Source organism: Furipterus horrens, unplaced genomic scaffold, assembly GCF_987537825.1.
Source record: "Furipterus horrens unplaced genomic scaffold, mFurHor1.1.pri manual_scaffold_10, whole genome shotgun sequence".
NCBI classification, from domain to species: domain Eukaryota; kingdom Metazoa; phylum Chordata; class Mammalia; order Chiroptera; family Furipteridae; genus Furipterus; species Furipterus horrens.
The window spans coordinates 100,900,852-100,913,476 of record NW_028327180.1 but is presented as its reverse complement, the minus strand read 5'-3'; the positions used below and the strand labels follow the sequence as shown (position 1 = coordinate 100,913,476).

The window sequence follows — 12,625 nt, the reverse complement described above, 5'->3', positions numbered from 1 at the left end:
TTCCGTCTTCCATTCTGGGTGTGCCTCTTGTGAATAAAATAGCATACAGCTGGGCTTAGTTTTTCCATGGACTCTGACAATGTCTTTTAGTCAGGAAGTTTGGTCCATTTATTATACACAGTGACAGATATATTTGGTTTCATTTCCACCATCTAAGATTGTATTTTCTCTTTACACTGTTTTTCTATGCCCCCCTTTCTTTCCTGACTTCTTTAGAATTAGGTTTTTAAACTCCATTTTTTACACTTATTGATTTGAAACTTTAGCCTTTTCATAATTTCCCCTAATATTATAATATGAATTCTAGAATAAAGTAAAAAACTTCATCAGTGTCTCTACCCTCCTCCAAAACAATGTAAGAACATCCAAACTGTTAATGGCAGATTGAGATCCCTTTACTAACTTCCTTGCTGTTAATTTTATTGTTTTAAATGGAGAAATACACCATCTGTTTTCAAAATAGCACTTCACAATACAAGGAGAACAGATACTATAAGACAAAGCAAACTCCAGCCATGAGACACTACATACATCACATAAAAACATAGTCTGATATTCAGGTAATGAAAACTAGAATTAAAAAGGTCCAAGTTTCTAGCTTAGTAAAACTGCATGTCAACATAATGACAGGACTAAATTGGTAGCTGGTCATTTCAGCCCCGTGCCATGGCCACTGCACATCCCCAGGCACTGGGCAGACTGCACCTGACTCGGGACTGTAGCGGACGGGACAGGCGCCTGCACAGGACGAGCTGCGGGAGGTGGGACCACCGTGCACCAGACCTCAGAAAGCAGTGCTGGAAAGTCTCATTACTGCAGAGCCCAAAGGAGGGAAATTATAGCTCAGAGCTGGAAAAATTAGTCCAGAAGGACCGAGAAGGGGTTTAAGGAACGGCAGTTTAATGTGAGAAACGCGCACGTGGTAGGAAGGAGCAAAGGAGCAGGCTAACCGGAGAACCTGCTGGGGGTGCCGTGTCCAGACTAAGAAAGGTGGCTTTCATTCACCCACACCTGCTGTCATTCGTGTTTCCTAAACATGGATGTTCTGCTGCTTAATCATGAGTGTTTTTAGTTTAAAGACTGGTATTCCTAATAGCTTGTAGGATAAAACAAAAGAGTAGAAAGCCAAGTAGATGCCAGGTGCCTGCTAGAAACTTTTGTTTTCTAGATGTAAAAGTCACTTAAAAGCAACTACTGGCGTACACTTCTTGGAGAAAAGACCTTTCTGCTTACCTGTTTAAAGTGGACGCTGACTGCCCTATAAACAGGTATTCTGTGGAGGACACCAAATTTCTCATGTGCAGAGATCAAAGGGCCATCCAAGACGAATAACATGTTTCATGGGCATTACTTTCAGGCAGTTTTTACTAAAATATTAGCCATGGAACAAAAATTTAGTGTCTTGTGCCATGTGGCCACAGGATTGTTGCTTTTATATCATGGTTAAAAAAATACCAGCATTCTGGGTTTTTATGAAATATAAGCATACCCTGTGCGTACAAGCAAAGAGAAGAACTGGGGAGCCAAAAGGCTCTTTTGTTTTAGGACAAATGACTGAGGACAAGAGTACATGGGGCTTTGCTCGCTCCAAAAGAGTGTCTGCTGTTCTATCCCCATACACACTATAAACCAGTTCTACAGAGAAATGTAGTTCTTGACCATGTCCCATAAAAACGAAAGAATCAGTAATTACTGTTCCAATGTCAACTTACATCCTGAGAGCTGATATTTCATTTTAAAGGGTTACAGCTACCTCCCAGGGACTGAGCTGGATGTATTTTTATGCTTTTTCTGAAGTACAGTACACCAGTGCACAGGGGTACCCAATTTGGAGATTGATAATGGAGAAAAACTCTTCAGGAAAAAAACAAAATTCATCAAGCTTAAAAATCTAAAATTAGTTCTACTCTCTAATAATACACATACACTACATCATCAACATAAGGATATCTGATACCAATGTGTATTGCAAGTTTCCCCCAACAGTGCACAAACATAAATCCAGTCCAGATGTCAGTCATGGGTACACATATAGCTGGAGGGTTGTTTGTTTTTTTCTTGTTTTCTCTTTAAGGGAAGTAATCCTTTGAAAAGTTAATATAACTGTTGCTGACACATTAATAATCTACACATTAATAACAGTACATTTAGCTTCATGTACTAACCTGGACTTCTGATCAAGATTAGCCCAGCAAAGGAAGTTACCAAATAAGCCTAAATCTATTTTGAGTCTTGTCTAGTTTCGTACCCTTCACTCTCCTCCTTCAGCATTTGAAGACAACAGATTGAGTTGGCAGACATTATTTATGAATCCTTGAGGTTAATTTTATCAGTTCAATCTGTTTTATTGAATTCTTGCTAACAGGAATAGGCTTTGCAGGGAGGGTAGGGATATTGGAAAGGTCTGTATGGGATGTCTCCTGCCAGCCCAACAGAGACGCTGCTGTCTGAATAGTTCCAAATTGAGTTGTACTGTCTCTTTTCAAAATCGTTCCTCTTCTGTTCTGGTTTCCTTGGTCCTTTCTTCTTTATGAGGGGAGAATGTCCTCTAGACTCCTACTATAGGATTAGCTATGTTTGTTGCTGTGCTCCCTGAAGGCCTGGATGGATGGTTTACCAAAAGTGTTGAAGAAACAACTCTAGCTATCGTGGGCTTCAGTGGTGGAGAAATGGCTGGCTGTGGGGCAGTCTGCAGAATGCTTTCGCTCAGTGCAGCCCCTGAGCCCTCACTGGGACTCACTTGCTGCAAGGAAACTTCAGTGACCTGTACGTTGGTCACAGACGATGCCATTACAGCCAGTGTGGGGCTGTTTCTGCCCTGACAGGTGCCAGTTACTGGGCCAGTCTTCATAGCACTTGTAGATGAAGGGACAGATGTGCTGTTTTCACCGCCTGCAGACAAGTCCAGACTGCTGTCATTCAAAGCTGTCAATCTGACATCTTCCATGGAATGTGTTTTCTTTTTCTGAAGCACGTGATTAGGTAGTAGCTGATGAAGTTCCTTTTTCCTTAAATGCATTGCATCGATTTTCATATCCATCTCAAACATCTTACTGTTTACTGCTTGCCTATACACTGTGTCTGTGAAAGACTGGATATCATAGGTGAGATCAATACTGAGCACTTCAGAACTCTCTGGCTTTTTTAACACTAACCCAATGACCCACATTGTACAAAATTCTTCCTTGTCAGGATTCTCTTTGGGTGCTGGAAATGACTGAGGATTAACATGTGCCAGTGTGATGAAATCATTCTTCTCCAAACTTCCAACCAGGATTCGGATTTTTGACTCCACCAAGCCCACCCACTCTAGATGTTGTTTTTCTGTTGGTGCACTTGCTAGAAGTACGATATAATGCTTGTACTTCTGAAAGAAGCTTGGAGCTTCAAAGAGTTTGGACCACTCTGCCTTACTCAGCAAAATCTCATGTGTGATAGCAAGCCCGTGTTTGAACTCCTCAATCATGACCATCCTTGTTGAGACCGACACATTGTAGGTGGAGTTCTGCTGTGGGTACGCCGGTGTGATTATGGGCATAAGATGGTACCTGTCACTGGGGTTTACTCTTGGGTCCCATACAGGCAAGTTCAGATTTCGCTCTTCAGGCTCTTTCAGCAGCACTGGATTTGGCCACTCCCACTCAGAAAATACCAAGAAAAACTTACGTACAAGAGTTGATGCTACTGCATTTGGATAAAGCTGGCAAGTTCTTGCTACTAGCATGGCCCAGGAGACACCGCCCAGGAACCCCAATATGTTGGAATAGATGTTGTGGCATTTGGCCCACAACTTGATAGCTCTGAGGGTCAACCTGAAGTTGTCGATGTTTGGTACTAGGTGTAATATTTCATCGGTTACCCGGCAACCGTTAAGGCTTCTTATGCATCTAATATCTAAATTTTTAAGCAGACTGTCATCTCTTAGGTCCAAATCTTCTGGAATAGTCTGCAGTGCTAATCTCGCAAACAAAATATCTATCTCTATGCCATCAAAACACAGCCTGATGACTGGCACAAATGCCTCCTCCACAGCCCTTAAGTCTCTGACTTCTTCATGGAGCTTCAGTTTATCATAGAACGAGGTGAAGAAGTCGCTGCGCTCGACATGCCTGGGCGCGACGCACAGCGCATCTATGTCCGCGCCCCTGGTGTGCACGCCCAGCCGGTACGAGCCGAAGGTGAAGATCCTGCCGCCGACGCTTTCGATTACGGCTGGAGGAAGGCTTTTGCTTTCGCTGATTTCGCGTATCCACTCCTTTACCAGATTATTTAATTTCTCCAAAATTAAAATCCTGCGCTGCAGTTCCTCTTCCTCTTCCAGAACCCCGAAGGGCTTCAGGGCTTCGATTAATTTCTGGGTGAGCACGCAGTCCGTCTCCTTGGGGGCAGCCAAGCTGATGGGGGAGGAGATGCCGCAGAGCCTGGGGCACGGCGGGGCCTGCTGTGATCCCGGCGTTGTCATCTCTAGCGCTGGCCCAGCCACGCCACGGCCCCCGCCACCGCGACCCCCTCGGCCGCTGCCCGGGTCATGATCCGCTGAGGCGGGAGGGGCGGGGCTCCCACCAGGTCCTACCGCTTCCGCCGCTTCAAGCGTCTCTCCGCGGTTCCCTGAGCCCCAACATGGCGCCCAGGCCCTCGACGCGGCGTTCTGGAACTGCCACGCACGGACGCACATGAAAGCGCATGCGTGTCGCGCAGAGCCTCACGGGAGTTGTAGTTTCCAGGGGTCCACCACCGATTAGCGCGTCAGGCTCAAGGCTTGCGGCGGTGGATGGGCGGGGCGGAGCCTTGGTTTTTGGCTTTTTTACTGTGTTTGTGTTTAGCTTGACCTACCATCTGCTTCCTTGCTCACCGTTTCTTCTTACACCTCAGATCTACTTCCTCTCCGGGGGTATCTTCAGCTGGCCTTCCACCCAAGGCCCATCCTTTAGAAACCCCTTCGCAGTGAGGGTCTGCTGGAGGGAAGCAGCCCGGGCTGAAGCCGCTGCGGCTGGTGCCTGGATGCGTGTTCAGCCGGGCTGGCACCTCCAGCTAGCCGTTCTGTTCTCTCCCTGCTCTGAAGGCCCCAGCGGGTGCCTGCTGGTTTCTACGATTCCTGCTGCGAAGTCTGCGATCAGGCTAACGCTTGCCTTTTATTTCTGGCAGCTGTAAAGACCTTCTCTGTCCTTAGTGCCCTGTGTCAACGTTAAAAATAAAGTAGTTACTTTGCCCACAGAAAATGAATTTATTCGCGTTGGCAGAGGAATTACAACTCCGGACACGCAAGCTATAGCAAACCATAGGCAGGTCTGCAGAACAGAGGAGGGAACCTCGAGAGAAAAAGGAGGGCTTGGATCGGAAGGGATTGTTATAAACACAGTATCCATTGGAGGAAACCGGAGTGGCCGTTGGAAGTGTAGTGACTGCCCACTGGCTGAGTCGCGGCAGTTTCTCATTGGCCGGGCCTGTTGCTAGGCGAGGAGAAAACCTTCCGTCCTGCTGTAGGAGCGTGAGCTTGCTGTCCGGAAGTGCAAGGGCAGCCTCCTCCTATCGGAGGAGAATGTGCAACATGTGGGCAGTGGCAGGGCCAGGGAGCTCCCCCCAGGGCTTCCCAACTCCATTTCCAATGTGGTTTCCTTTACTTACTTCCACACGTGCGGTACCACCCCTAGGTGTCGAGGTAAATTCCTTTTTGTCTATCTTACGCAGGACACACTGGGATGCCTGAAGTTCATGCTTTTCATCGTGACCTCCGGGACATCTTTAGGTGTCCCTGGGACATGTACTTCCCGCTGTGCTCTTGCTTCTCCTCGGGCAGACACGGACGTGATAGACCTTCGCGTCCTGTTCTCCGTGTCCTTCCCTGTCCCTTCAGGGTGATGGCAGAGCCACCTCTCAGCGCTCCGAGCCTCTCTCAGTTGCGTTTAGTCGGCTGGTGACGCCATCACGGAAACACCCATTTTAAATGCTTACATTTTTATTACTAGAAGCGTTATTTTGTTCTTTTCCAAACTTTTCCTGCCTTTTTAGATGACATTCTTTTTCACCTGTTTTTCTTCTACCTCTTATTTCTTTAAACATTTTAAACAGGTTTATTTATTCAATGTTATGTAGTGGTCCCAATTCCTAACGTTCTTTTTTATTTTTTTTTTATTTTTTTCCATTTTTTTACCGTGGTTCTATTACAGTTGCCCCATTTTCCCCCCATTGCTCTCCCCTGCCCCGCCACCTCCTCCCTCTCCCGCAGTCCGTCCCCTCCCTGTTGTCCATGGCCATGGGTCCTTTAAACCTGTTCCTTGACTAGACCCTTCCCCTTCTCCCCTTCTCCCCCTGCCCCTCCCCTCTGGTCGCTGTCAGTCTGCTCCTTGTTTCCACGCCTCTGGTTCTGTTTTGCTCATTTGTTTGTTTTGCTCATTAGGTGAGATCATATGGTGTTTGTCTTTCACAACTCCTAATGTTCTTGAGAATCCGACTTGTAGCTTGTTTTCTGCTGACTCACTTAGAGTAGCATCACTTCATGGGTCTCGTAATTTTGGATTATGAGCTCACCTCTGGCGAGGCTTGGGATGACTGTGTGAAGGATGTGTCCTTCCAAAGAGGATGCGCTTTGTTTCTCTCATATGTCCTCGTATACTATCACACTACGGGCACTGCAATTTAATTTCTAATCCAGGGGTTATCCAGGCCACATCAGTAGTCTGATTTTAAACCCCAAACACATGAGAAGAAGGGTAGTTTTCAACTCTAGGGAAGAGTCTTTCGTCTCCCCCACCCAGAGCCCAGGTCAGGAAAGGTAAGTCTTTGTGATCTCCTTTACCAGGTAACAGACTCTTCTTGCTCCATCTTTTCATTCAATGCGCCGCCCTCCAAGGGTTCCAGCTGTATTTGGGGGCCTCAGTTCCAGCTCCCTACCCCTGTAGGCCCAGGACTCTGTGCCTCCTCCTTACACAGCTGTCAATACTGAACAAGTTTCATGGCTACAGAGACCAGCAAATGTGTCCCGCCGTGATCGCCCATTTTCTGTGTTAAGCGCTGAGCATCTCCCTTCAGAGGCTCGTCACAGAGCATGGCCGGAAGTCTCCCAGAGGAGGGTGGATGCTGCCAGCCAGGCCCTACGTGGGCACCGCCCAGCCCGCGAGAAGAGGCAGTTAAGCCTCCTCCTGACACTGCCAGTCTTATGTGAAACTGAAGGCTGTGAATTTTTCTAAAACTCTAAGCAGTGAATCAAAGGATGAAACTGGCTGTGAGCAACGGACCATTCACCTTTATGTCCTTTTTGAATTAAAAATCCTTAAATGTCTTTTAAATTCAATTACTTTTCCAGTTTTAGACTGGTGAAAAAAAGTTGGGGGTTGTTTTGCTTTTCACAAAACTGCATAAAGCAGACATTCTCCACATGCAGAATACGGTGAAAACAAGCCTTACTCACCACTCAAGAGGCAGTTATTCCTAAATAAACGGAGAGAACAACCCAATTCCCTCCCCCATCCTGAGATAAGAGTTATTAATCCTTTGAGTGCCATGCATAATTCGAAATTTGGATCAACATGAGAAAAAGTTATATCAATATATAACCTGAGGTACAAAAAAAAAGAATAAAACAAAATACAAATTATTCTGTTGCGATTTACATTTATAGCCATCGAAGAAAGAGTCGCTGGGAGTGACGCTGGCACTTTGGGGAAAATTTGTCAGTGTCGCTCAAGCGATGTTGGCACTCAAAGGGTTAAAACTCAGATTCATAGCGAACGTCAAAAGCAACTGACTGCAGCAAGGCTGGGGGACATGTGAGAATAGGATTTGCGGTGCACCGTTAGCAGATGGAGCCTCAACATCCCTGTCTGTCACCAGGGGTCAGGCCCCATCTGCCCATCTGTGGATGACAAGGTAGGAGGACAAACACACACCCAAAGTTGGGTGCTCAAAGAGGACACCTCTGCCTCCACCAGCCACTCAGCTGGGCTTGGAAGAGAGGGGAGGCTAGCAGGTCACACTACCAGGTGCCAGAGCAGCACACTCCTGGTCACTGAAGCCACAATTTGCAAAAGTGGACGGCCATACCACTGGCATGCCACCATGCTCCCTGGCCCTGGCCCACCGCAAAGAAAACGAATTCTCGCTCCAGAGTCCTGAATGCACAGGGAATCCAAGAGGAGCTTATTCTTATACTTAGCATCAGCCCTTCACCGGGCGTTTAATGAGCACCTACTGTACGCCAGACACCACACAGACATTCAAAGGGCAGCGAGTCCCAGCCTTCAGTGTCTGAAGCAGAGATGTCCCTGGAACTGTGGGACCTGCAGAGAGAACCTCAAGTGGCAGTGGCTTTTGAAACGCTGTAAGCTGGCCGTTCTCCAAAGAGGGCACCAAAGCGAGCAAGTCCTACTTCCCAGGAGCCAACTCACACACCACCTCCGGGGCCCAGGAAGGCCACACAGAGAGGCACCCACAGGCACAAAAAGAAGCACCACACGTCACCCTTCTCGGGACTCCGGGCTTTCACGGCCCCCGCAGAAAGTGCCGCAAGCGGGGCAGCGTGCCAGATGGTCAAAGGGCACGTGACCCTGGCCCCATCGGGGAGGGGCTCGGTGTGGCTGAAACTGAGCTCATCCAAACTGAGTCCAGGCCCGGGGTCCAAACCCATGGTTCCCAGTCCAGGGCGAGTTCCCCCTCAGGGCACTGGCCTCGGAAACTGTTGTTTGCCACAACTGGTAGGCGTACGGCTGGCAGCTGGGGGTGGGGGGGGGTGGGAGGGGACGCGGCTAAACAGCCTTTGCCCCGCGGCAAAGACCCACTGACCCGAACTGCCAACGGGGCCAAGGCTGAGAACTGCAGTCTAATCCCCTCTGCCATCCTGGAGGCACAATAAACCCTTCTCTGGCCTCCCCAAGCCGCTGACGACAACCACATGGCCTGGCCGCCACCCCTCCCCGAAGGAGTTGATCGCCTTTATCGCAGGGACAGGATCCCGAGCTCCCCGCCCTGAGTGCCCGCCTGCGGGGAAATGCCGGCAGGTCCGCTCTGCAACCCTGGCTGCACCAGCCTCGGCTCCCACGCCAGTGCACAATATTTTGATCCCCTGGAAATCAGGGGAAGTGGCAGCTGCGGAAAGGTAATATTTATGGAAAACCAGTGCCAGAGTGGCTGAGTGCACGGTGCGGGGGGATGGGCCGGATTCTGCTGGCAGTGCCCGCGGAAGTGTCTGGCACACCCACTTTCCCGTGGAGTCTCCTGGGGAATCCCGGTCCGTGTGCAGCAGGCCAGGCTGCGGGAGCTCCCAGCGCCCACACGCAGCTGCTCCTCAGATGCGCGCTGGGGGCTCTGGCTGAAGGCCCGCTTGGAAGCCAGTACAACCAGTGAGCCCCAGTCACTAACAGGCAGTGAGTCCTTTACCGTGGGGACAATAACTGGGATAGTGAAAATTACTAGTGTTCAGGAAGGCTGGCATCAGTGCCGCACATACGTGCCCGTGCAGGCACGCACACGAACAAGGCAGGCCTTCCCCTCCCCACGAGGGATCACGGCCACAAGTGTTAGAAGCTGGGACGAAGGCCCCTCCCAGGGGAGACGAATGAGCCCGAGATCCCTTCTCATCAAACACACAGTCACCAAGCCTGGACCGACACCCTCTCCTTCCTCGCCTCCACAGTGACTGAGTCTCTCGGTGGTCCCCACTGTTGGTGAGGATGGCACGGGGGACCTTGGGCTGCGCAGCTGCCACCGAGCAGGTCTCAGGGTCTCAGGCAGTGGGGCTAGATGGTGTCTCAGCTCCCTCGGGTCAGACTTCTGCGAGACGGCGGAAGGGCTCAGAAGTGCGGTCGAGTGGCACGACAGCCGCCGGCAGAGCCACAGAAGCTGCAGCACAGGGCGTGTGCGTGCCGCACGTGCACACGTGGGAGTGTGCACCCCATCACTGTGTCTGCTTATGCACGCATCACGGAGTAACCAAACACAGACGCTAACTGGGGGGTCCTGGACTCCGGTCAGGCTTCGGAGCAGGGCTCCCAGCCGTTCGCGTCTGTCCCGGGCCGTCCTCAGCTGGCACCGGCTGGCCCATCCATGTCTCTGATGACAGGAGCAAGCATGCCTGCCCTGGAACACCGTCTGTCACCACACCCCCTTCACTGTCACTGGCGACGGGGTTGGCAAGGCCAGGAGGCGCAGACTGCCCTGGGCTACACCCCGCGTGGAAGGCTGGCGAGGAAGGCCACCTCCCCGGGGCCTGGGAGGCCTGCTCCGGGCAGGTAACACAACCCGCGTCCCGCCCGAGAAGTGTGTCAGTGAGACCAGGCCAGCTCAATAGACTCTTTATTTGAAAGGTTTTGCAAAACCACCACCACGTTGAACAGGCTGTGAGCAACAGGCCCGCTCTTGCCTCAACTGCTGTGAAAGGAACGGGTCTCTGAGGGGTCAGTGAGCAGAAGACCAAGTGCCACTTCCTACAGGCGGTGTCTGGCCTCCAGGGTTCCCCTCCAAGAATCAGCTGTGCGACATGGAGCAGGTTTTCCAAGACGCTGCCCAGGTCCCCAGAGCCCAGCGACCTCAGGACAGGCAGGCCTGGCCCCTGGCCCGCATGTCTTTGCAGCAGAGAAAACACAGGGCAGGATAATGGCCTCAGGCGGAATGCCGGGTCCCCCACCCACACCACACAGCTGGCCTCACAGGACCGCTGCTAGAATGAGGGGGGTCAGGACGAGACACCGAGGCCTGTGGGGGCGGGAGTCAGAAGGCCTGGCCTGCAGGACTGAAACAACAACGACATCCTGCAGGCTGGCTCTGTTACCCCGCGGGCCGGCACTGCGCACTCGGTGACAAAGCCCTGCTGCCTGCCAGAGGCGCCCTTGGCCTGTGGGGCGCGAGCCTGCTCCCACGCGCGGGAGTGCTCGCCATGGCACCGCCACCACCCGGGCTCTCCCGAGCGCCACGCTGAATGCTCTGCCAGTGCCACGCACACAGTACTCCGTGAACCCCATTCCCCGGATCAGGGAGCGGAACTGAGGCCCAAAGAGGCGAAGCCATCCTCCTAAGGTGACAGAGGGCCCCTGCAACTGTGGCGCCACTGTCGCTGTGTGACGCGGCGGTCCCGGCCAGGCTCGAGGGGGACCCGCCCCTGGGAGTCCCCCCACACCTCCGTCTTCACAGCCCAAAGTTGCCACGAGGGCTCCACACCCGCCCCAGAGGCAAAGCTGGAGCAAAGAGCAATCACCACCCCTCAGGGACACGCACAGCTCGGGGACACGCACAACTCCTCCGCAAAAGCTCAAAGGCCCCTTTCCTCCCCAGAGAACCCCAGAACCGCATGCCAGATCTCCTGGGGCCATTTACTGTCCCTCCACTCTGGGCGACATAAGATAAGACTCACATAAAGCCACCATTTTCTAGGGAACACTAAGAAAAAGTCAAATATGATCTAAGAGCCTTTGACGTTTGAGAAGTTACTTTTTGTTTCATTTACCTATTAAGATAATCAACTCTTTCCCCCAACTGAATACTAGCCAGACCCAGGGCTGTGACCACAGAGCCCCCCACCCCGCCCCCCCCATGGCCGCGCCCAGAGTTGCCGCAGCTGCCTGCGCACCTCACGTGGACAATGACCAACTGCTTCTAGGCTGGGCCTCCCTCCAGCACCGGCCCCGCTGTCCGGCACCCACTGACCCGCACACACCCAAATGCACCCCGCAGACCTGGAGGGCCGGCTTCTCCATCTTCCCTTTGGGCTGTCTCTAAGAGCCACCCAGGGCCTCGGGCACAGGACTTCTTGTAGCGCGCCTGCACCACAGTGGACACGGTGTCACTGCAGCTAATGGCAGGACAGCCAGGGCCAGGGACAACAATCCTTATTCAAGAGGAGCGGTCTGCTTGCAACACCCTTGGTACTGCTGCCACCAAGCACGCCAGCCTCCAGAAGGCCGCCGCGAAAGGGGGGAGTGTAAGCTGCAGTCCTCAAACGCAGGCGGAGGCCCCATTCGAGAAGAGACACCTCCGCCCCCACCGGCCGCTCTTCGCCTCTCCGCCCTCCCCTGACCAGCCCCTGCCACCACGTCTCCTGCTTACCTGCGGTCATGGTGTCAACGTCCTTGGCTGCCAGCTCTTCCACGTCTGATCTCTTTCTTAGCTCAAACCTCCGGGACAGGCCTTCTCGGGGTTTCCATAATTCCTGAATTAAGAGGGGCTTCTCGTTGTCCCCAAACACCCGAAAGCATTCAGCCTGCCACTGTCTCCCGGAGTCGCCGGCCTGGCCCACCACGTCACATAGCACATACTGGTTGGCGCACTCAGGGCTCAGGGAGTAGCGCTCCAGGGCCTCTTTCACCAGCTCCTGGGCGCTGGACGTGCCAGTGGCCAAAACACTCTTGTAGTGGGTGCCTGTGCAGACACTGTCCCCAAACACCTTCAAGACCCCGGGGGCTGAGAGCTGGGTGGACAGCTCCGCGGGGTCATCGCTGGCACCCAGGCTGGCGAAGGTGGCGTCCAGGTCGCGGTACTTGTAGCTCAGCGTCCGGGACAGCACGCTGGACAGCAGCTGGCCCTGCCGCTTCAGCTTGCTCTTGGTGGGCGGAGACATGATGAAGTGGGTCCCATAGAACATGGTGGGCTGGCCTTCATGGGTGAGGACTGCAGGCGCTGCCTGCGGTGGGAAAGCGGC

The 12,625-nt window shown here is 52.2% G+C and overlaps 2 protein-coding genes across 2 annotated transcripts in view; both read right to left on the bottom strand.

The window, feature by feature from the left end:
• Positions 1 to 12,625, bottom strand: part of RADIL (Rap associating with DIL domain) — a 37,486-nt gene extending 24,861 nt beyond the window's left edge. Inside the window, 1 exon segment of the mRNA XM_090288672.1 lies at positions 12,034 to 12,625. Within this exon segment, the coding sequence (XP_090144798.1) occupies positions 12,034 to 12,568 (535 nt within the window). The 5' untranslated portion in view covers positions 12,569 to 12,625.
• On the bottom strand, positions 1,918 to 4,621 carry PAPOLB (poly(A) polymerase beta). The gene has a single exon (XM_090289932.1). The coding sequence runs from the start codon at positions 4,460 to 4,462 to the stop codon at positions 2,549 to 2,551; it is 1,914 nt and encodes a 637-aa protein (XP_090146058.1). The 5' UTR covers positions 4,463 to 4,621; the 3' UTR covers positions 1,918 to 2,548.

Coding starts and splice junctions, on each gene's coding strand:
- PAPOLB (XM_090289932.1), bottom strand. CDS start 4,462: ATGACAACGCCGGGATCACAGCAGGCCCCGCCGTGCCCCAGGCTCTGC.